The sequence below is a fragment of the Anas platyrhynchos genome, chromosome 12 (genome assembly GCF_047663525.1).
Source record: "Anas platyrhynchos isolate ZD024472 breed Pekin duck chromosome 12, IASCAAS_PekinDuck_T2T, whole genome shotgun sequence".
NCBI lineage: Eukaryota > Metazoa > Chordata > Aves > Anseriformes > Anatidae > Anas > Anas platyrhynchos.
This window is the reverse complement of record NC_092598.1, coordinates 5,176,371-5,200,466: the sequence shown is the minus strand read 5'-3', so window position 1 is coordinate 5,200,466 and position 24,096 is coordinate 5,176,371. Positions and strand designations below refer to the sequence as shown.

The following is a 24,096-nucleotide window of genomic DNA, read 5'->3' as shown; positions in this document are numbered from 1 at the left end:
CAGTAATCTTACAGCATCAGTCCTTTATCTTCAGAGGCTGCAAAAAACTTGAGTTTTGCTATGTTCTCCTACTTTCCAGTGAATCCTAGGAAGTTTAAACTTAAAACACTAAAGTAATCAGAATAACAAGGTGCTACATTTTATGAACACCCATTAGAGAGGTTCTCTCCTTTTAACTGAGCCTGTGCATAGACTTTTGTGCTGTCTTGGATGCCTGTAGCTGGGGCTGGGTTCTTCCAACCAGCAGCATCCAGGCTGGCAGCAGTAGTGGTGCTCCACCTCAAACTTCTTAGAAATGAATGCAAAATTTAAATTATCTTGCATACGCCATGGAATTCAGCTCACTGATGTGCCTTTCTTCTACAACAGGCCATCAGGACAGAAGGATTACTTTGAGTTCTTCTTTGCACTCTCATCTACTTGTGTAATTTACAAAATCTGGAGTCCTAAGCAGAAATTAACTGCTTTGTGATTAATAGCTGTCAAAGTACCCTGCTAGAAAATCAGTCTTTTATAATAGCTCATATTATTTTGAAAGATATTGTATGTAATTGTGAAAATAATTTTTAATTGAGAAAATAATTTTAATGATATTTTAATACTATTATACTAGGTTGAATTGGCGCATGGATGATACTTGTCCCCGTCTGTGTAGTCCCCATGCTTAATAATAATGGTCCTACCATCCTCTGTTGGAGAATATAAAATGCTTTTATTATTACTTTTGTATCTTGTCAACTTCCATATCAATTCAGAATAGGTGAACAAGCAGACGATCTGTCACTGAAAATTCATCTGTGCTATTACAGCAGCTATAGTCACGACAAACTCTGTCTGTGGTGTGTACCAGGCTGCTGGTTTCGGTGCCATCACATGCTAAGTGCATGAGGCAGCATTCAGCCACAGTGGTAGCAAAATATAGAAGGTATTTCCAGGGGGCAGTATGTGGGAAGTATCTAGAAAGTAAATTCCCATTCAGAGCATTTAAAGTTAGCTCTGAAAGAGTCAAATGTATTAGGAACTGACTACCGTTGCAGGAATAGCAGGCTATTCCTGTTGTAGCAATATTCTGCTTAGTTTGGGTTGAGTTATTTCAGGCTTGTTATTCAGATGGAGCAGACTTCACCTGTGGACAAAAGTCAGCTACTTTGAACAGATTGTCCTCATGAAACTTGCAAAGATGGCAAGGCAGCCTAAAAGGCAGGACAAATTGACTCTTGATTAAGAACAGATCAAGAAGAAGCCGATGGCTGTTCAGAGATCAGCCCCACATGTTTTTGAACTACTTTCTTGCTTGGTGTTGCTGAGACTTTACTGTTATTTCTGTTGGCAGTGAAAGCATCCCTGATCAGTTTGTGTTTAGATTCTGAATTTCCTTCACTTAACGAAATTGCTTGTTGGCAAGCTGATTGATTGCATTCTGTCAAAACAATTGAATTTAAGAGAGGCAGACTTTCTTTCTGGCTCCAGGATTTGACAAAGTGTTCTCTGGAATCAGTCCCCTGGAAGTCTGGACTTAAAACAAAAAGACAGAAGCATTGATTTAGCTTTCAGGTGTTCTCTCATTGTATTTTTACACTGCTGTTACCAATTCCCTTTCGCGTGTCTTGTTTTGGCACTTTGAATGCAGGAAACACTCCCAGTTGATCTAGCACTTAAGTTTATTTCCTTTCCCTGAGCGGGAATGGTTTTATTCTTGAGAGAGTCTGCATGTAAACAAGAAGCTGCTGTTTCCTGGGGTAGAAGAACCCGGTGTCTTCAAGGTCACATAACTTCATCACGTTTATCATGACTTAAGTGTTGTGAATTTGTATCTTTCTGTTCCAATCCTTTATTTAGCAGCTTTGCTGGGTGACTTTTGCTACACCCCTTTCTTGGCAAATCCTTCTGTTTGTCCGGAGAAGTGTGAGCAGCACAAAATTGGCCAGTATCCCTTTCTTCTTTAAAGCCATTTGTTAAGGGAGCACAATGGAAAGGTTTGCTACGGTAGGCTAGAAATGTTCCCCTCCTGGAAATACCATTTCTTGCAGGAGATTTGCTGGCAATTAAATAGCAATTAATTTTTAATTGAATCTCCTGTAATCTTGGTTGATTGGGCCAAGTCTCCATGAGCTACTACAACCATATTCGTAAGTAACAATTTTGCTTACTGATTTTTGGGGGAGTGGGGGCTTGTTTTGTACCTGATGGCAATGAAAGTAGTATCTCTGCTCAAGCCTTTTACCTGTGAAACAAAGTACAGAAGTTCTGTATTAGTTACTAGTAGAAATAGAATTTTTAGCTTCAACTTTGAACTTTTTTGCTATAAAGAATGGGTTAGCTGTCTGCAGTGGCTGCATCTTGTAAGCACGGTAATGAACGCTTGGCTTTACTCACTGTTAACTGATAACACAGTTCATTTTTCCGAAGCAGCAATATTTTCTGTTCTCTGAGTGGGAGAGACTCTTTCCTTCCTCACTGTTATTAATGTTATTCATTTCACAGTTGCATGTACATTTGAGTTTTCTATGTAGTGAAAAACAGAGGACTTGAAACAAATATAAATGGACTCAGTTACTTATCTTGGGACTGTTTGTGAAGGATCATTCCACTATATAACTTATATTTTATATTTAAATATGAAGCACAGGACTGGAACAGACACTGCCAAAAGAGAAGTGAGAGGGAAGGGGACAAAGAAGTGAAGAATGTGGTTTGTTAGAGGATGTCTCTGTTCTGTCAGAACGAGTAATTGTAGCACTATGATTGAATAGCAGGTAAGACAAAAGTTACTACTACTACTACAAAAAAATACATGTTTCCTGGAAATTAATGACTAAGAGCTTGACTGCAAAAAATCATTGGTAGATTTTCAGTTATTCAGAGTTTTGAAAGAGATGAAAGATGCATATAGATCTTAGTAGCAGCTATAAAGATAATTCTGCATCAAAATATGAATGGAAATTAATATTCCCACTTACTCTATTTCCCTATTTTAAAATCACTGGCTGCTCTGTTTCTTTAATATCACAAAAGCATCACATTGAAACAAAACCTTACTGATACATTCCTCCCTAAGGTATGTATAAATTGACTTTGCAACATAAAAGCAACATAATGTTTGATATAGGCACTTTTTGAAATCCACGTAATTTATTAAGCAGAGGTAATAAAACACATTGATACTTACTGTCCTGTATGAACGTATGTAGAGTGAATTTCTCCTGCTGTTTCATTTTCCATATCTTAAGCTGATGTATTGTGCGTGCTTATCAAAGATCTATGACATGACTGCTATAAATGTAACTATGCTAAAACTTTTGAAGGAAATACTGTACTGGGGAGATAGTAAATTTTTGTAGCTATTTGTTGGGCAAAACCAGTTGAAATAGGTTACTGACAAGAACACTGAGAAACTGTGTACCACTGCATTGTCAGGATTTGAACAGAGTGATGTCTTGTTCCCTTTATGAACAATTATCATATGTTTGTTCAAAGCAACACCTTGAGAATTTTTAGAATGCTTAGCTTTTCTTCTTCAAGAGCGAAGGAATGCAGAAGACAGTAAGCTTGAAAGCAACTGTGTGCTATTTCTGGTAGAAGTGCTTATTTTCTTAGACATTCAGTAGGTGGCACTCCCCTCTCCAATACAGAGGTGCTGTAGCTTGAAAAATCGAGTTTATTGCCCCCCAAATGGTGGCCCTGTTCTAACAAGGGCTCTGCACCTTAAGCTGATATGCTGCTGTACATACTTAAAGAATTGTTACACACCTGCTGTACAAATTACAGTTCTAAAAGGTTTCTAGATTTCCCTAAGCAATTCCCAGAAGAATAATATTAGGAGACAAAGCGATCAGCTTGGAACTGTTACTTAACACTAGCACTCAACTCCTGTGTTCTCTGGAGGTCATGTCACTTCAGTACTGTGGGAAGAGAGAAAACCACATCGTCCTTCCCTTTTTTAAAGGAATAAACACAATAGTTTATTTAGGTACACAGAATATTTGTCACCTTTTTTTCTTTTCTTCCTCTGAAACTACGCATCTGGAAGGTGATTATTCTCTTAGCTGTGATGTTCAGATACCTGAACACAATTAACAAGCTGAGGCTAGAAAACTTCTAAAAACTTAACATTTTGTGCACATGCTGAATAAATAAAGATATAAATCTAAAAGATACGGAATTCCTCAGTCTAAAGCTGTTTTAAACTATATCTTATTGGGAGCCTTGCACTGACATTATCTTTCCCCATTCAAAATCTCCATCAAAGCATCAGAAGAGGGGAAGGGTAAGTTGCAGTGAATCTGTCCTGAATGCAAAGGAGCATGCTCTTTGTGAAGAAGCTGCTACAATTGAAGTGCAGTTACTGATGTCTCTATGGAAGGACTGCTGTTTTTTAATTTGCTTTTTGTTTAACACAAAACAAAAACAGAACTTGATCTGGAAGCCCTATTTGGTATGATGAGGTAAAACAAGAATACACATCTATTAAACAGAAACAAGCGAAGAAAACATTAACAGGATTAAAAAACAAATCTACTTTAAACAAGAACAAACCTTGTAAACGACTGTCAATCTCACCACTGTCTGCTTTCCAGATCATTTCTGTTTCTCCTAGGTGCCAAATTAGCAAGGAATGTATGCAAATGTTTGTCTGTGAAGCTCAGTAGGATTTAGCACTGTTTTAAGGGTATTATTAAAGGCCTTGCAGAGCAGAATGTTCTTAAAGTTAGATGTTGTTTCAGTGATCAGCAGTATCAAATACCTAATTGTCACAGTAGGCTACAGAACTCATTCAGAGTGAATCTAAATGAAGAGGGTGCATGTACTTCATGCCCAGAATAAGCTGTTAAGACTAATGGATCTATCTTGTGGTCAGGAAGAAACTAAACCTATGTGAAAGTAATTGGCATTCATCAGCTTATGCTATTAATAGCATTTTAAAAAACCTACAAATATCCCAGTGGCTCACAAGGAAATTTTATTTTTTCCCCATAAGTTACAAGGAAAAAAAAGGCAAGAGATTGCAACCTAGAAGTGTTAGTTCAGTCTAGGCAGCAGTTCAGCTCTTGCAGTGTGACTGGCCTTTAGGGAAGGTAATAGTCCAGAGACCAGGGGAACCGCCTGCATTTCTGATTTGTTTCCTTCCTTGACCTCAGCATACCTGTTCCTGGCATTGTAGGTTAAAGAGCCTCGGATGTCATGTTTTGTGTATTGTATTCCTTTTGTGTGTGGAACCTGCATACAGGCCTGATGAATGTTCTTTTTGGAAGCAGTAGGATTAGGAATGGTTGCAATGCTTCTGTCAGATGTAAGAGCACAGTGCCAGGATAACTGTTCAGGATCTTCCTGCAGGAGGGAGACCTCTGAATGACTTGAGAAAAATGCTGATGGTTCATGAATTTCTCCTTTTTCCTTCATTTTATCATTCATGGTGTCAGCTCCTTTTTTACTCTTTTGCTCTGTTCCTTTAGCGTCATGACTGCAGGAAGCAATCTCAACTGAAGTACCATTGAGTGTGTTCTGAAGGATAATGGCTTGCTTGTTCTTCCAGGAAGGGTCTGAAGTGTCCTTGGGAGTGGCATATTTCACGGGTGGAAGTACTTGTGAAGATTTTGAAGTCAAAGATTCACAGCCATTTGGATCAAGCACATCAAGTGCCTGGGGTTTTATCGCTTTATGCTTTACAGCATCTGGATTTTTCACGTCTTCTAGGTTCCACATACAGTATTCTTTTATTGGCAGGTTCTTCTTTTCACCCTGGCATGTTCTGAAAGAGTGTACCTTTTTGTTACATATTTCTGTTTTACTGCCATGTGTTGTAGAACAGTTAGACTTACTAGAATGGGCTGAAATCTCTTCTGGAGCAGTATCAGCTGCAGCCTCTGTGTTTAACTTGCTTTCTGCTTTTGATTGATTTCTTGTAGTCTTGACTTCTTGGCCTGAACATTTGTCAGTAGCTTGCACCATGTCTAAGCAAAGCAGGCAATTGTTGGAGGTTTCACTTGCCTTTGATTTCTTGATTTGTTTTTGCAGCTGAAAGCAAGCAAGTGGATCGGTGGAACCCCAGCCTTGCACCTGGTAATAGAGAAACACATTAAATTTAAGACAAGCTAAAGCGTTGTAAGGAAAATGTTGGAGGAATAGTCTTGGCTGATGTAAATGAACACAATAATGCTATTTCTGAGTACAAAACAAGGAGTTCAATTCCTAAGAAGGCCTGGTATGTTGTGTCATGTACTCCTGAACTGAAAGAAGGAACTGGGAGTTACCATAATGCCTCTGCACAGACTTTAAGTTTCTCCATCAGGGAGAAGAGATGAGTGTGACCTCTGACGCGTTTCTGTGTCACAGGCCAACACTGGTCACTCCCTCAGCACCTCACAGAAGCGCACGCCTTTTTTTCTTCACTCTGCGTGTAAAAACGAGCATTAAAAGCCCCAAACTCCTCTAAAATAACATCAAAGATTCCCTCTGCCGTAAAACTCACGGCCTCCTCCCAGCCGCAGCCCGGGGCCCGGCTCTCCGGGGCGGCGCCGCGGTCGCTGAGGCGCAGCAGGGCCCGCGCCGCCCGCCGCCCCCCGCCGCCACAGCCGCCCGCCGCGCCCCGCATCCCGGGCCCGCCACCGCCGCCTCAGGGGCCGTCGCCACGGCAACGCCCCGGGCGGGAAAATGGCGCCGGGGCGCTGAGGGAAGGGCCCCGGGGGGAGCTGTCTGTGAGGAAACCAGGAGGGGACGGCGGCTGTGCCGAGCTCCTGGTCTCCCTGCTTCTCCCGTGGGTGCTGGGGGTATGTGGATGGGGCATACACGCCTGGAGGTGGCTGTGGGTGGTCGTACCTGAAGCTGAGGGGGTTGGTGATGCCAAGTGGGAATGGGCTCTGAAGCCCTTCAGGGGGCTTGGACGGGCAGCCGAGAACTGCAAATGTGAGAAACGACAGAACCGGGCAGCTTGAAAGGGGGAAAAACCAAAGCAAAGTGCTGGATGCATGCCGAGGAAGGAGAGAGTCTATATAAAGCCTGAAAAACGTGAATAGGGAAGAGTTGTGTGCAGGAGGAAAATGGATGTGAAAGGGCCAAATAGAGGAAATGAAAGAAAAAGTGATGAAGAAACAAATAGAAAAGGAGGAGACAGACTGATCTTACAATACAATGAATCTAAATAATCTATTACTATTAATCACTTTACAATGAATCACTGCCTGACCAACAGACCTTTAAATTTGAAAAATGTGAAAATTAAAATCAAGGATGTGAGGTGCATGTTTTAATTCCTAAAATCATTAGCAAGCACTACTGAGACTATTTACAGTTGCTAGAGACAGTCCTGTGTTTGTTTTATAGCACGGCATTAAGACTCAGTTGCCAACACTCTTAGCAGAAAATGGGATTTGGGGATGTCCCGAAGTGCATTTGTTCAGGTATTTTCATGAAAATCTACATTAAAAGTTTTAGGACCAAAAGAGTCCCAGCACTGTTGTTACTTATCCTTGTTGAAATCAAGCAATCTGTTTAAAAATAGCACAACTATTCATATGAGAAAAAATACTTTAAGTAGAATGCTCTTTATCATCTTCTCTGAAAAATGACGTATCCTTTTTTTTTTTCTTTGCTTTTTTCCACTTCAGTCTTAATTTGGGGCTCTTTATAGCTTACGCACTTTCCTGAAGTCTTAAGCCAATCACTTAAGTCAACAGAGGTGGTTAATGCTTAACTAATAAAATTGTGTGTGAGCTTCAAGATGTACAGAAGGCAGATTCACAAGGTCATGAACTGAGGTAAACTCTTAGTATTCTGTTTTCTTGTTATTACTATAGGTTTCTTTGGATCTTGATATTTAAAGTAGAAAGGAAAAAAAGCAACCCACAAACCAGCCACAAAGTTACCCTTCAAAGTGTCAGAGCTCTGTTGGTCAGAACATGCAGTCCTTTGGAAAACATTCACCGATCTCCCAGACCAAACATCCTGGATACAACTCCATGAATCACACAGCTTGCATCCTCACAGTTAAAGACTGCACATCCTGATTAAGAGAAGGTAATATTTGCTATTAAAGATCAATATCATTGTTCTTTAACAGGATACTTAAGTTTTTTTGTGCCTTACTCAGGTTTATTACCCAGTTCTGATCTGGCATTTCTCTGAGATTTGACTAAGATATTTTTCTCAGGGAAAATTAGAGGTCTGAGTTACTCACTAACATTAAATGGTGTAGGGGGATCTTTTTTTTAAAATATATGCATGCAGAACAAATGGAGCATTCAAGGCTTGCAAACTGTCAATGTAAATATCAGTGCCAGATTCATGTAGTCACATAAAATTATTAAATTCTTGGGTGATATTTGAGTGTAACACCTACATAGTTCATCAGCATCAGAAGAGCTGCACAGATGTAAATGAGAGTAGAAGCTGACCTTCTGAATTCACGTACTGAGTCACAACTTCATCTCAAAAGCTGATGTAATCATAATGCACTTCGCCTTTACATCCATTTTATCTCCCTACAATTCTCATTACTAAAAATAAACCTGTTCTGGAAAGTTGGAGCAGACATGTGACAGTGGCCACTTTGGATAAGCCCCAGCACTCAGACTCTCCTCCCCTATTAATGGTTCCATCGTGGTTCTGCTTAATGCTCCCCAGCACCAGCATCTGTTTTCTCCTAGATTACCTGGAGTCAAGACAAGAAATAAATGCAACAGAAGAAAGCTCCCAGTTCATTGCCTTCAGTGATTTGAATCAGTTTTGCTTTCCACATCATTTAAATTGTACTAAAAGAGAGGAATGGGTTCTGTTTGGTTAGCTGGAAATTCTCAGGCATCGGGCTGATTTTAAATGCAGTTTGGCACTGTGGAAATGTCAGGGTCACTCAGTGCTACACAGGCAGAACAAGAGGCTGTCTTTAAAATTTTTGATGCCTGCTGGAAGATGCAGAGATTGGTCTACCAAAAGTTAGTTGGACAATGTTACTATGACAAAATGTTATTCTACAGTTATGCTATTTAAATCTGCAAAAGGAGAGGAGGCTGTAGGAATAAAACCAACACCTGATTGCCATTTTCTAAGTCAATGGAGACTAATTTTAATGTAAGACCTTTTGCTTTTCTTACGCTATAATGGAGCAACACTGCAGAGCTCTACGATTTACATGACAACTGATCTACTCCTGCTGGAACCTTCAAAATTGGCTTGTCATAAAAATACTATTTTCCAGTGAAAAGGTAGAGGGTATTGCTTTGAAAGGGCTAGCTATGTCAGAACTAATTATTTCATTATCAAATTGCTGCTGACGTTAATATTTAGAAAAGCACCCAGGATACTTAATGTAGCTAGCAATGTAAAACAACAGACTTTTCAACTTACATGTTTGTAATTCTGTGAACTAAATTGAGATAGAGAGGGGGTGGTGTACGGGTGCCTACCACTGCATATATTAAGCCATAGTTTTTGCATATGCGGTAGTGCTTGCTCACTTCTAAGAATGTTAGCATTTGTTGTGTACAATTATTTACAGTAGGCAAAGCTGAAAGAATTTCCTGTTAGAAGCGAAGGTGTCTGACGCTTCCCATTACAAACTCTTGCCACACTTTCTACATAACAGCACAAGCCTATGGACTATTCGAGGGAATTTCTGTGTATGTTTGTTAAATTTCAGTGCCTGAAACTGTTTAATTTACCACATCTTTCTTAAATTCATAGGAAGAGCAAGGCCAGCCTAGTAATAAAGACATCTTCAGAAGTGAAAGATGTGGTACGTGTCCCCACAGCTTCACTGTTTGGAAATGAGCAAAAGTGTAGATAAACCAGCAGCACAAGCCCTATGGTACCTTCAGAACATGAGCAGAATGTTTAGATCAAGAAAATTACAGTGAGAAATACTTCTGCTGTAGATCCTGGTGGAGTTTTTGTGGTGACAGTGCTCAAGAGAGACAAGGCTGAGGTGCCTGTGTGTGCCAGAGTTTCAGGTCACTGGGGGAAATCACAGGTGAAAATTTGAGCACCTCCAGGATTAGCTGGTAAATTGATGTTTTGATGATTTAGCTACCATTTAATTTCCATTCCCTGTAAAAGGGTTTCTTTAATTCTAATCCACAAGGATATTCTGTGATTTTTTTTCTACAGTGGGCATTCATTTATGTGAAGTCTCCCTCTACTCCTTCTTTTGCAAAAAAAAAAAAAAAAAAAGAGAGAGAGAGAGGAAAAAAAAGAAAAAGATGAACTGAAATTTCTGAAGTATTCTCATGACATGAATCAGTTTATGTGGTTATCCATCTGCATCTCATGGTGCTTTGACCTGGCTAGTCCAAAGCTTACCATATTATTTTTTTTGTATTCTTACCACAGGATTTTCTCAGTTTTTATGCCAGTCTTTGGTTTACTAACTTTGGGGAATCTACATTTTTAACTCAGTTACATGAGCTATACAGCTTACAATCACCTGTGAAGAAAGGAGTTGGTTGTTGTGTTTTGTTTTGTTTTGTTTTTCCACGAAATATTACCAAGATTGTGGGCTGCAACAAGTGGCTTGAAAAAGACATAAAACCAGGAGTATTACACAAGTTTATGATAAGAAGAAGTTAGGCAACTAAAGTTACCAGAAGAGGGGAAGCTGAACACTGCTAAGGCATCCCTGTTGTGTAAAATACAGCAGAAACCAGCTTACCCCAGTCTTGTTGCCAGTATATACCACAGACGTGTCCAAACCTGACTGAAAACCCTTCCTATACAAAATCAGGTTTAAGCCACTTTAACTTATTAGTTCTGATAGTTTCACAAGAGTTTAAAAACACAGACTTTACACATTAATGGAAGAAGCAAAGTTCTCACTGTCAAGTGGTTTAAAAGTGAAGTTAACATTAGCAAAAAAAAAGTGTCAAGTGTTTTCATTGTGACAGATAAATTACTAAAAAACATTTCAAAGGATGCAGTCTTAAAGCCTGTTTCAACAGCTATTCGGGTCAATTCCTTTTCTCCCCTAAATTAATGTAAGCAGATGAAAACCAAGCATGAATTCATGTTTTCTTGAAATGCTTGTTTTTGTGAGGGAAGCATGGAAAAGTGGCCTAATGAATCCTTCCTATAGTATGAGTTAAAGGATATGTAAGACAGTTTTAAGATCCTGAGCTGGTGAATTCGGAGGTAATTCTTTATGTTGCCACTATTTGACTTTTCAAAAATTGTGATCATCCTGTGAATTTAAGAGAATGCCACCACAAATCATTGGGAAGTATAAAAGTGTCAAATTTAACACTGCTGGGCATATTTTTTCATTCCCTACTTATGGACTATGTGTAATTAAAAAGATTTGGGACTCAGTGGAAATAACATAGGAATTATTTTCTTACTTACTAAGAAAGGAATTAAAGCCGATAGCTTTAATATGAGACAACAGGAAGCTTTTCCCTGTGTCCTAGTGGCTTTTTTTAAACTCTTGGTCCTTATCGGGCTCACTTGTCCCATTGGTAATCCCATCAGCCGCATTTCCACTGCCTAGATGTGCAAAGGAACAGCAAGTGCTGCAGATAAAATGACGAAGGTGTAAAAGCTCCTGCTCAGAAGTTAAATGAGAATCAGACGTCGAGACAGTTCAGGCTCAGCCTTTGGCAGGATCATTGCTTTTAATGCAATTTACTAATTAAAAATGAGCACCAGATTACGGAAAGACTGGAATGAAGCGGCTTGCTAAACTAGTCTTTTAGCTCCTTGAACTGCCCGCAGCAGCTCTGGTTTTCATTACGTCTAATTCATTTGAATATTGCCTGGCAATTATTAAATCACCTCCTGAAAAGAACAAACGCTGCTTGTGTTTTCACCAGCAGCTCTCCGCGTCTAGACCGGAGCCGTTCCTCCTACAGATGGCAATCAGCAGCCGGGCTCTGGCAGGTGTATTTTATTCGGCAGATGCACCCTAATCGCATTGTAGCGGATTAGCCGGATTTCTTCCTTTAAATGTACACTGCGGGCTCCGGCTCGCGAGCCAGCCGTGTCTTATCGCCCCCTTCTAATCTGCCAGAGCCTTTTGCCTCTTCCTTTCAGCAGCTATTTCTGTAACGGGTCGGACGGGGAAGAGCGCCGCAATGAACCGTAAGCGGGGAATCCTGCCCGCCTCCTGCTGCCGCCTGAGAGCCGCCGGGAAAGACCCAGAACGCAGCGCGGAGGCGGAGGAGGAGGAGGAGGAAGAAGAAGAAGACGAGGAAGAAGAAGAAGAGGAGGAGGAGAGCGAGGGCAGCCGCAGGGCGGTGGCAGCAGCCGGGGCTGCGCTCCGAGGCCGGGGAGCGATGGGGGCCGGAGGATGACGAGCGGCGGCGCATCCCGCACCCACCGGCGGGCCCCGGGGCCGGCCGCGGCGGGGAGGCCGCCGGGCTGAGGCGGCGAGCAGGGCGCTAGCCCCCCGAGCCACCCGCCCCGATGGATAAAGCCGGCTCCCTGCACAGCGCCGTGCCCGCCCCGCCGCCCCGGCTCTACCTGCCGCGCAACTTCAGCTGCAGCGCCTGCCTCTATGGCAGCCTGGCCGAGCAGTGCAAGGGCGGCTGCAGCCCCGACGGCGACCCCCCCCCTCCTCCTCCTCCACCTCCCCTTCCTCCACCGCCGCCCGTGGTGCGGGAAGCGGCGGGCGAGAAGCCCCCGGCGGCGCCCCGGGGCCGGGAGCCGTCGGTGCCCGCGGTGCCGCCCAGCCCCACGCAGCGCCGCCGGGCCAAGTCGCTGCCCACGCCCGGCGACCGCAGCCTGCGGCCGGCGCTGCAGCAGAGCCCGGCCCGCCGCAAGACGGTTCGCTTCGCCGACTCGCTCGGCCTGGAGCTCACCTCCGTGCGCCACTTCTGCCAGGCCGACCTGCCGCGGGTGCCGCCGCCGCAGCCCCCTCCTCGCCCCGCCGACCTGCTCAAGACCAGGAAGCCCCCGGCGCTGGGCGAGCTGGAGCCGGTGCTCTTCGGGCCGCCGCCGCCGCTGCTGGAGCCGCTCTTCCCTCCGCAGCCCGGCGCCAGCCCCGGCTTCGCCGAGCGGGTCCGGCAGCACAAGGTGAGGCTGGAGTGGGTGCGGGCGGAGCCGGCGGGGCTGCGCGGCGCCGTGCGCGTCCTCAACCTGGCCTACGAGAAGGCCGTGTCGGTGCGCTACACGCTCAACCGCTGGGCCAGCTGCGCCGAGGTGCCCGCCGCCTACCAGCCCCACGGGCCCCCCGACGGCAGCACCGACCGCTTCGCCTTCCACCTGCCCCTCGGCGCCGCCGTGGCCGCCGACGCCACGCTGGAGTTCGCCGTCCGCTACCGCGTGGCCGGCGCCGAGTACTGGGACAACAACGGCGGCAGCAACTACCGCCTGCGGGGCCGCCCGCCCTCCCCGGCCGCCCTCTGCCCGCCGCAGGACCCCGACAGCACCGCCTGGATCCACTTCATCTGACGGGGACCCCGCTCCCTCCGGCCTCGCCTCACCGGGCGGCCGCGGCGCCCAGGTTCACCTCACAGAGACACCCAAGCACCCTCCGGCCGCCCCTCGCCTCGCCTCACCCTTCCTGCCATCCCACCCAGCCCACCCTTCCAGAAGCTTCTTCGTAAGCCACCAGAAGATATTTTTTTCGATTCCGTTTACAGATAAATTGTTTCTCTTTTCTATCTTGGTAACGCTGCGTAGGGATAAGCGTTCAGGCACCGGTCAGGGCGAAGGCTGGGTGTGAGGCGTTCGGTCCCACAGCAGCAGCGTGGCCGGCACACTGCCAGGTTTTGCACCTCGAGCTCCTGACCAAAGCTGCTGCACGGTGAGGGGCTGGAATGAGGGGAGGGAGGCCGTCAATATTTGTGGGACTTGTCAGTGAAAATCAGGATCCACTGGTGCAAACAAATCTTCGTGGGTGCTGTGCCCACAACACTGGGTTCTGGAAGCACCGGCAGCACTGCCCTGGGCACCCATCCTCTTTCCTCAGCCGCTGAGGTGCTGGATCCCTTCCCAGAGCCCCCCAGACCCCAGTGTCCACATGGACGCGGTCACTCGTGTTAATTGTTAATTGCAGGGGACAGATGTTGGTGTTGAACCCCAAAGCTGATGCCCCCAGGTATGGCTGTATTTCTCATGCTGAAAAAATGGCTGATGGGTTTGTAGCAAAGATTCAAGTTTTAAAATTTTGAACCCTGTTTCATACATTCATGCATATTTAGAAAAAGGCTAAGAGAAAGTGTCATGTATTACTGGAAATAACAGCCTACTCACAGATTTTATAAAGCAAGCATTTTGTGTTAATATCCACATGATACCTTGTAAAGGTCTGTCATGCTTGTTTCAGTAGGATTTTCCATAAAGCTGCTCGTGGCCAGGTTGGCAGGGTAGTCCTGAAGTTGCACCAAAGAATTAGAGGTGGCAGGAACTGAATCCGTAATTGTGGTTTGCATCCCAAGCAACATTTCCAGTTTTATTTCTGTTAACAGGCTAATTGGAGTTGTTATGCTAAGGTATCAGGGCAGGAGCTTGCCTTTTGCAAAACAAAACGTTCCAGATTTTTCAGAATAATTCCAGAAAGTGGCAGATTTCACAAAGCTAGTTATGTTTAGTCAGTCAGATTGAGGAAAAGTAATATCTTTGCATAGAAGTAGAGAGGTATCAATAAAAAACATTGAAATTGCAGAGTATGTTGACTTCTGCCTTCAAAGAGCTATTTTGGGTGTTAGTAGCAGGGAACAGCATTTTCCTTTTTTAACTTTCTTTTTCAGGAGTTTGGCTGAATACAGGTTGTGCTGGTGCCAAATCTGGGTGCTGGCTTTCCAGGATTTAGGCATGTTTGTGTTTGCAGGTGAGGGACTTCTACAAAGATGACTTCTGAGAGTGGCAGAACGAACGCTGGTGTCATACTCCTGTTATGATGGGTTGTAGGATCAGGCCTTCAACATTTTGGACCTTTTGTAGATTGTTCAGGAATGAAGTGTAATTCTAACTGTATTCTTCGTGCTCCTCGTGAGGGTTAAGTATCCCAAACAGCTTGATTAATGCCAGGTTCTTATGGAACCTTTCAACTTCAGTGGAAATTGAGGGCACTTTTGTCTCCTGAGGGTCTGGTTGAGTCAGAATAATTAAACCTGTGAATTCTGGATAAAATGGTCTGGCAAGTTGATGGGAAAAGATCATTTCATTTAATTTCTCTCTACTGCTTTTTCTGCTTTAATAGAAATCATACCAACTGTAGCCTTCCTGTAGTATTGGTTGCTTCGTTTTAATTCCCCAACAAGTTTTCTCATCAATGTGATCTTTATAGAAATAGAATATAAAAGAAACATGCTGTCAGCGCCTGCTGAGTATTTAACATTTTAGAATATTAAGGCCCTGATCTTATATTGAAGTAACCCTATGTATCGCTAGCACACATCTATAAAGATAGAATTGCAGAATTCGGGTCTTAAACTGTTCATGATTAAAGCATATTAAGTAGCATGTTTGATAAAGAAAGCCCAAGTGTCTTCTAGCTAAACCTAGTTTGTTCTGAGAGCCTTAATACTGGAGAGAAGGAAGAGAACTTGTCTCCATTTGAAAGCACTTTGAAATACGGTGGAAATGCAGCCAAACTTCTTCTTATGTATGTGTTACAGCTTTCCAAAACATTTTTTTGCTTGGTCTGTCTTACCCACATACTAAAGCAGCAACAGTTTTTCTGAAGCATCGTAATGATGTCATGTGAGGGAAAAAAATTTAGTTTCTGTGTGCTTTAGGTTAACCGATGCTATAACTTTGTTTATGAACGTTCAACCCCTCAGTCCAATATACATCTGAATATTAAACCTTTTGAAGATGTGGCACACCAGAAGAATGTTTCGGAAAGCAGACTCCTGAGCTTTTGAGCAGTTAAGCCGATGTTTAGTTCAACACTCAGTTTCGTGGGTAACTTTATGGGCTTGCGCTTGATCACAGATTATCAGCGATATACGTTCAACTCCAGTAGAAGACTTAGTCTTCTGGAGCACTTAAAAACACCTTCATTTAAAGCCTTGAAAGGTGAGATTGGCCCGGCCAGCTTTGACTGGAGAATGCTACTGATGATGTCTGTGGAAGAAATGTGAGGTATTTTAACAGAAACCTATCAGTGATATGTGCTGAAGCTGCACTGCTTTGATTACACGGTTTCACTTCTATCACATTAATTTCTTCTCAAGATTTCCAAAAACATGGCTAGGTGCACTGACTGTGAGTACCTGTTCCACTGGCAGCATCCATGTATGGTTTCCAGTCCTTTAGTTTTCACTCTGATGCTATTTAGGTGGGGTTTGCTAGAAGCATTGTGATAAATGGAAATGAAATAAAATTAAAATCCCGAATAGAATTTACAATCTACATAAATGATAACTTTGAGGAGAAAAACCTGTGCTGAACAGGGTCCTTCTCAAGTTGGCAGGACATCAGTCATTTTAATGGAAGGAGGAGCAAGACAATTTATTTTTTTTTAAAAAACACATTTCTAAAGAACATCGTTCCACGAAGTTAACTTTAAAAGGCAAAGTAAAATATTTGAATTATGTTTCAGGATACAATTTTTTCAAGCCAATCTTTTTTTCTGGAAAAAATGACAGCTCAGTTGTTTCTATTTGCGTGGAGAAAGCCCATGCCACCTTCCTTTCCAAGTGATGCTAGAAGGTATAGGCAAGGCAATAACCCTTAGGTAGCGTAATTCACTTTTAAGTGAATTATTCATAATCACATTCATTATGTCTTTGGAAGTGTAAAAACCTGTCTGTCATTTATTGTGCAGAGTCATAGCTTTATGAAACGTGCCATCTTATTTTATGTGCAGTAGTGATACTTCCTGCAGTAAGTCAAATCGTACTGTGTGTCTGCTACACCTTCATGTTGGCTGTTGCACATTTAAGCTGATAGAGTTTTTGCATGTGATTCCATGCCTCTTAGGGCAATATTTGTGAAATCTACCCTAAACAATAGAAGTCCTAGCAGGGATCAAAACAGTTAAGTGACTGTAAACTGAATTTCAGCTAGCTAACCACATTACTATTCATTAGCCTAAAAATAATTGAAATGTTATACTAATTTCCAATAAATGTACATTACTTCAGGTTAATTAATTATTTTCTCCTTTTACCATTTGCAAATAACTTTTTGTTGTGAATGTGTGTGCCTCAGTATCGTATTAAATAGCAGAGCAAATGCACACTTTTTGTTACTGCAGCATGTGTGAGGGGAAGATGCATCACTTGAATGAACAGCTGTCTGTTCATACACGTGTGTGATCTCTACAGATACATGAAATGTTTTTCCGAAGCACCAACAGGCAAACCATCTGCTGATTCTATATTTTAAACATAAAGTAACCGACGGAAATACTCAGAATCTGCTTTTTAACATATTATTAAATATATATTGAAATCTTTATGTGCCTTTCAACATTTCCTAGGAAGAAATCTCCTTTGTTCCTTCACGCTCCCACCAAAAGTCCAGCAATGGCGTTCTCATTAAAATGAAATTTATACTAAAAAACTAATAATCAATTCTGATACCTGACACTCTTTCAACTGTGCCAGAAATCCTGCACCTCTAACAGCCAGAAGAATTTGATCATATTTTCCCATACTACAGTGAAAGGAGTTACTGTCAGAACCACGTCTTCCTGGTACACCTCTGAAATTATTTAGCTAGGTAAAAAAACTGTGACTATAGTTAATATAACAGAATATATTTATTGTATATATTCACCACTTACACAGATATTCTAAATATATATTCTATCTGAAACCAGAAGTTCTAGTTTTTTATTAAATTTATTTGTGTAGACATGATCGTCTTTACAGCTTTACTGTTATTTACCTGATGCTGCATAATGCATATATCTGAAACTTATAGATGGACCCAATCTCGCTGCACAGTTTGTATCATGGGATTAAAGTGTTCACTATAGAGAATATTACAGAAAATGACATCTACCTTCCAATTGTATACTGCATGGCCTTTTGGCAAGTCATCTGTAATTCTGTTTCCTGTATGCACTTCATGTGTACGTGTTCTGAATATACGGAAGGATTACCTACTGAAATTAAAACTTTTTCAACACTGAAATTAACATTTTACGAGCATATATAGTTTAACATAGGAAGTAAACTTAGTCAATTTTGCTGTAAAGTGGAAAAAAAAAAGCCTTATGTAGAGCGGATCAGGATTTTTTAATGAAAGATGGTGACATTTTTCAAAATGGACCATGTTCAGGGAAACGTATGTGTTTCGATAGGAAGGATTTCTCAGGTTCAGCTTATATGAGAGAATTGTCCTAAAATAGTTAGGTGGTAAGAGTACTTCTTTAATCAGTGTACAGACTTGAATGTAGGTCTTCCATAATCAAAGTGAATTAAACTATTGGTTATTCCTGAGGTTCCACGTTGTCTTTATCCAGCTTTTGAATATTGCTTTTAAATTATTTTACAGAGAGGTTTTTTAACCCAGGAGTTTCCTATCTTGTATGGATATTCTCTTCATTCAGTTATTGAGTTTTGTTTGAGCTTTCTGTTTTTGAGAAAGGTCTGATTGTATTGTTATGCAACATTAGACAATAATTTTACATTTCATTTTTAGGGGGAGGTAAGCAAACAGCTTTCCTTTTGGTTTTGTTTGTTTTTGTTTTTAATATTAAACAATAGCATGCAGAATAAAACTGTGCTTGAAATAACATATGCACTAGTAATTCCAAAGAATATAGCCAAGAAAAATGTCAAATGTGAGATGTGCTTTTTAAAAACTTATGTCTGTTGATTTAGTAAGGCAGGAAAAAAGTCCTAGTCTCCAGTGCAAGTGTATTTATACCAGGGATTTCTTTCTATGCAATATTATGGTGCACCTGTTTTTTTAGGGATTGACTTGATTGCTGTGGTTGCTGTATCATTGTGTTGTGTGTAGAATATTTTGTTAAAGTGTCATTAAGGAAACTATGTCTTAAATGGTGTTATATTTTTAGGCTCTTTTTTGTGCAATCTGACTTCACTAAATCGTAAGCATTCTCTGAGTAACAGTAGCAAGACAATATTTCATACAATTATGCAAGTCTTGTGCGTTATACTTTTCTCTAGTCACCTTCCAGGAGAAAACACTGTGTTAGCGTTGTGAGTTTTAAAATTTTGTATTCCTGTATCTTAAAAATACACCAAATTGTATTATACTTTTGAACTCAGAAAGCTAATATATATATGTTTTTAAAGTTGATCAGGACTGGGATCCACATTGCAGTGCAGGAAAGCTAACTGCTGTGACAAAAAAATTAAGGTTCTTGAAGAGGTTTAAACAAACCTAACTCCTCCCACACAGTGGTAAATTATTTCTCTTGTTAATGGAGATGCTGTCTGTCCAAGAGTGGGCTCCTTAAGCGCAAGCTTTTGTTGTTGTTTCTTCGATTTACCTTGACTTTGTTGGAAAAAAAGTAAGAATTTGTTTCTTAACTGTAAACTTTACGAGTAAGTTACTTTTGGTTGCAGTTTCTTCTGCAATGTTTGTATTTCACTAAGTAATGTTTGTTTCTAATATTTGTAACAATACTGTGATATCACCAAAAGTTCAAAATCAACGTTTTCTAATAATGCCTTGTAACTTACCTAGCCTTACAGTATTTCGGATTATTTTCCACCAAAACTGCATCTAGTCACTGGTTGTCACAATTATGAAAAAATATATATTCATAAACCTGTAGCTTCTTGCTGTCATTAAAGATTAATGATACAAATTGTGAGCATATATAAACCTCTTTTTTAACCGACAAACAGTTATGTTCTGATTCATCCATAGTGCACAGAGGAATGCTTTGGGTGATGTGCCTGCACATCCAAAGGCAAATATTCAGCATTTCAGGCCAGTTTTCAAGCCTGCATGTCTTCAAGCAGTCTCTGTTGAGAATATCTCTATGGAAGTTGCTGTATGCTGAGTTGGGTTGGAAGTCTGGTCTCCTAAAGTACAATCAGCTCTCAGAAAGATAAGATGGGATTAATCAGTTGGCATAAACGTCGGTAGCTATCTTTATAGTCTGATGTCTCGGCACAGTTTCAAAGATAGCCAGTGTAGCAGTCTGTAGTTCAGACGGGGATGCCTGTACTTCAGTTGCTTGTGGCTTTAATCCTTCCCAGTTTTGCATTGCCATGCTCACCAGCAACAATTGGACCAGTCTGTGCAATTCACCATTCAGCTGCCAAAACCTGTGCTAGGTAGTAGGTGGTGCAGAAACAGCAGTATTTCAGGTGGTACTTCAGAGAGTAGCTCTCATAGAGGGAAGGTATGAGATACATTAATAGAATTGTGATTTTATTTTATTTTTTTTAAATAACAGTTTAGATTTTCCAGTGCTGAAGGACCACTTGGTCTAGGAGGAAGGTTTCTAAGCCCCATATATGCTGAGCACTAGCTGTAATAGAGCTGTTTCTTTAATGGGCACATACTTTTTCCTTCAGTGATGATGCAGAGTTGAGACTATCCAGGTATGAGTTAATGAATCTCAAGGACTCATCCAAATTTGTCCTTCAGTTACCTCTCTAAACATATGGAAGACATGGGAAGTAGACAAATCCTTCTAAGGTTTTGAACATCTGGATTCTCTTTGTTGGCTAATTACCAGGCAAACTGGTTGAAGAAATGCCTCTCAGGCTAATAGAAAGCTGACAAAAATGTTTCAGTTGTAGCTGAGCTGATTTCACTTACCAGCTGTGGCACAACTGGGGGAGGTCAGAACAGGCAGGAGCTGACAACAAGACTTAATTCTCTGTCATTTTCTCTTGATCCAGACCCCTGCAATGAAGAAGGGAGGGGGTGATGGCTGAAGAACAGACGTACGGATGCAGACTCATCCTCCTGTCTCGTGGATTGACTTTCATGGTTAGAGAAAGGTAGAAGTACTGCACCTCCATTAAAATACATCTCTGAGCAAAACACATTCAATAGCATAAATAATTAATCAGTATAAACAAATGACAAATAAAACAGCCTAATAGCAGAGGATGTATGACACTTGTACTGCATTAAAATAGATCAGGTCTGATGTGTTTGAATTATGCTTTGTCAGGAAGAGAGGGGTATCAATATTGTAAGCGTAACTATCCAATACAGACAGCACAGACTATGTTCCTCTGCCAAGGGCTGTCCTTCTAGGACTGTGTCTCAAAACAGTTAGGGGAAAGTGAAGAATTACACTGAGGATGCTCCTAGGCTGCTCTCATGGTTTGTCTCAGGCTCATGCCAACTAGAGCATATCTTGCTAGTAATTTACACTAATTGGCACTGCCTGCTCAATATTCTTGCCATGTTGCCTTACATCCATAAGGTCAAATTCCCCAGGAGTGGCTTTCCCAAAGGTGTTCAGTTTTCCATCAGCCCAGTTTCTTTTCAGCACATAAAACCACGTCTCTTCTCTGTGGAAGTGGCATGTATTATGTATTATGTAGGTGAATTTTGCATTCTCTCTAAGACTGATACAGCTTCATTAATGTTAAAAGCTGTTTTGCCTGTGGCGTTGATTGAAGAACATTGTTCTTTGCCAAAGCTACCAGTCAGACTTTGCTAGGTTATTTGAAAGGCTCCCAATGACTTAGTGGATGGCATCATACTTAGAACTCAGTAACATTTTAGACTGTGCACATACAGCCTTCTCCCTGGCCAAATGCCTCATCTTAACAGCCTGACAAGAGATGCTGCTGGAATGAGGAACTGTGGGAGAAGAAAGGTGGTAAGATGAGGGATACGATATAATAGGGTCCGAGTGAATTCTTGTTATGTACAGTTCTGTGAGGAGTGGTTTATGAAGATTTTCGATATTCTTAGTATTCTTTCTGATCATAAAATTGACCTAGGCCAATTAAATGGCACTAAAGCTGAGTCACGGCTGTCTCTCAGACAAGCAGCTGAGCTAGAAAAACAGGCTGACCGCACTTCCACGTCCTTACCTTTACACGGTACCCTCTCTAACATTTTGAGTGCCACCGTGTGGTGAAATTGTACAATTACTTCTTTTTTTTAACTAAATGATGTAAATCTGCATCTCATCGTTTGACAGCCTGGAACGTTCTGCCCACTGGTGAACTTTTGTTATTACTGAATTAGGCACTATTCTTTTTCCTTCTCTTTTCCAAAATAAGCCGTGCATGTGGTGAAACTTCCGTTGTCCCTTGCTGTGTGATGTCTACCAGCACCACAACAGAAAAACCTCACACTCAGTTGAAGACCTGAGTGTCATTCTGGATTGATTTATTGGTGCAGCTCTGTTTGTTTGTATGACCAGTGTGACAAGAAGATAGATGGTATGTCCTTTAAATGTCCACTTGGCATATTAAAATTCTGTGATGGGAGCCATTACCTATAGCACACAAATTCCCAATCTGTCAGTATGAAGAAAAAGCAAAGAGGTACCTGTCCGCTCCCTGGAGACACCAGTTAAAGGGAGCATTAGAAACAGATCTGCCACACTCCTAATCTAATCATCAGGGCTGCTTAGGTAATTGTCTTACAGCTAATTTAATGACAGTGAAGTTGACATTGTCCTTATTTTATGTTCATGACAGTCTCCTGACAAATTAGAATAATATATTCATAGAAACTTATTTCCAATGCTTACTATGCTTGATATGATACTAACCTATGTGATGTAACATCTTTATTACTAAAATTAGCTGATGGCTCACTAGCTGTGTACAATGGTAGTTTGATACATCTGTGTAATGTTGCCTGAATTCATGATGTACAACCTACACAGCCATAGCAGTAGTGGGATGGCACTACTTCAAAACACCAAGTGTTATGATTAATGTGGTTTTGTTCTTTCAGCTTGATACCATTGATTCGCTTTTCCCCTCTGATCAGAATAACAATTACATGATTTACATTTACATTCATGATAGGTCATGATTCACTGGGAGAGGCGGCAATTCGCAGTTCCAAAAAGGCAAAGTTTTAGGTAAGCAGTCTTTTTAGGGCTGCTGTTGATAAAAATCTTCAAAACTAAACATGGATTGAATAAAAGCTTGTACTTTTTTTTTGTAACTCAGTTAGATAATCTGAGAGATAAAGGGGTTGGTGTCTGTGAAACAGAAATGACGTGCTGGCAAGAGGAAAAGTGTTGATATTAACCTCGATGTTATAGAGAGTCAAGATTATTGATTGTGGGAGAAGTATGGAAATTATGATTACCCTAGAAGTAATCTCTCTACTGAGTCTGTAACGTTTAGCATCCAGTAATTATTAGTGTTGTCCTCAAGCTCAGGATCAAGATTTAAGAGGGCACAGATAAAGTGGTTATTTTGTAAAAAAAAAGTCATCTCCTTTATTCATTTTACATAGGAACACACTGGTAAGCATGTTTTTTTGTTTTGTTTTGTTTTCCCCAGTTTATACACCATTTAGAATTGTGTCATAGTTCAAAACTAAAACACTTTCTATCCTTCATTTTATTTTGATGAAAGGCATTCATTACGGGTTGAGGTTGCAAACTCGCATTTATGGCGTTGCAGTCTGGCTCCAACCCAGGCACGCTGGTCTGGCTGAAGGTTCCTCCTGAGGATGAACGTAGCAAGGTTGTAGGATTATTTGAAAACTGGGAGTACTGCTTATGTAGTATACATCAAACAAGAGACAACACATCACTTTGGCACTATAATTCAGGTAGTTCAGTGGATTATAGAAAGATACAAAATTATTTGTTTCAGTGGATTTGCTTAGCCTGAATAGCTGCAGAATACCTAAACACTCCGTATTAAACCACCCAAGAAAAGTGCCTAGGTGTCATTGCTCATCTCTTTAGAGGAGCTGGGAGAAGAAACGTTATCAAATTGGGAGTTCCATGCATTCCTACCTTTGTTTATCTGCACTCCAATTTGAAATAAACCTTCCCTCCAAAAAGCATACAGGGAGGCTGCAGCCCTAACCTGACATCAGGGAGTCTACTACAGGCAAGGGTCAAGCTCTTAGCCCTACGGCCCTGACTGTGTGACTGCCATGAATACTGCATGATACTGTGAAAAATTAATAAGTTTTTAGTCTTTTTAGATCTTAAAAGAAAGCCCTACAACTTTATGCACTAGGAATTTTGACAAAGAGGTTTTTGTGTAACTTACTGTCTGCTTCAGTCATTTAGAAAGGCTGCGCTTTTGAAAGTAACTTCCAAAGGAATAGGAATTCTACCTT

General features: G+C 41.4%; 2 protein-coding genes across 8 annotated transcripts; one reads left to right on the top strand and one right to left on the bottom strand.

Moving 5' to 3' along the window:
- Positions 1–690: 690 nt before the first annotated feature.
- C12H16orf46 (chromosome 12 C16orf46 homolog) lies at positions 691–6,712 on the bottom strand. Of its 3 annotated transcripts, XM_072043730.1 has the most exons (4): positions 6,470–6,710; positions 5,144–6,057; positions 2,184–2,224; positions 691–1,516 (listed from the first exon to the last, which is right to left on the bottom strand). In XM_072043730.1, the coding sequence occupies exons 1-3, from the start codon at positions 6,590–6,592 to the stop codon at positions 2,221–2,223; spliced, it is 1,041 nt and encodes a 346-aa protein (XP_071899831.1). In that variant the 5' UTR covers positions 6,593–6,710; the 3' UTR covers positions 691–1,516; positions 2,184–2,220. The 3 variants fall into 3 exon arrangements, with proteins under 3 accessions (XP_071899831.1, XP_071899830.1, XP_071899829.1); XM_072043729.1 differs by lacking the exons at positions 691–1,516; positions 2,184–2,224 and adding an exon at positions 2,280–2,643 and having other exon boundaries at positions 6,470–6,712; XM_072043728.1 differs by lacking the exons at positions 691–1,516; positions 2,184–2,224 and having other exon boundaries at positions 3,972–6,057; positions 6,470–6,712.
- Positions 1,510–19,660, top strand: LOC113844956 (protein phosphatase 1 regulatory subunit 3E-like). 5 transcript variants are annotated; one of them, XM_072043735.1, is made up of 3 exons: positions 6,618–6,754; positions 7,321–7,397; positions 7,794–19,660. In XM_072043735.1, the coding sequence occupies exon 3, from the start codon at positions 12,385–12,387 to the stop codon at positions 13,369–13,371; it is 987 nt and encodes a 328-aa protein (XP_071899836.1). In that variant the 5' UTR covers positions 6,618–6,754; positions 7,321–7,397; positions 7,794–12,384; the 3' UTR covers positions 13,372–19,660. The 5 variants fall into 5 exon arrangements, with proteins under 5 accessions (XP_071899832.1, XP_071899834.1, XP_071899836.1 ...); XM_072043731.1 differs by lacking the exons at positions 6,618–6,754; positions 7,321–7,397 and adding an exon at positions 1,510–2,129; XM_072043733.1 differs by having other exon boundaries at positions 6,608–7,397.
- Positions 19,661–24,096: the final 4,436 nt, after the last annotated feature.

Excerpts from the sequence above, each read along its gene's own strand:
- C12H16orf46 (XM_072043728.1), bottom strand. The coding sequence starts at position 6,592 with ATGCGGGGCGCGGCGGGCGGCTGTGGCGGCGGGGGGCGGCGGGCGGCG. Across the intron at positions 6,058-6,469 it reads GCTGCGGCTGGGAGGAGGCC|GTGCAAGGCTGGGGTTCCAC; the intron begins GTGAGTTTTACG and ends CTCTATTACCAG.
- LOC113844956 (XM_072043731.1), top strand. The coding sequence starts at position 12,385 with ATGGATAAAGCCGGCTCCCTGCACAGCGCCGTGCCCGCCCCGCCGCCC.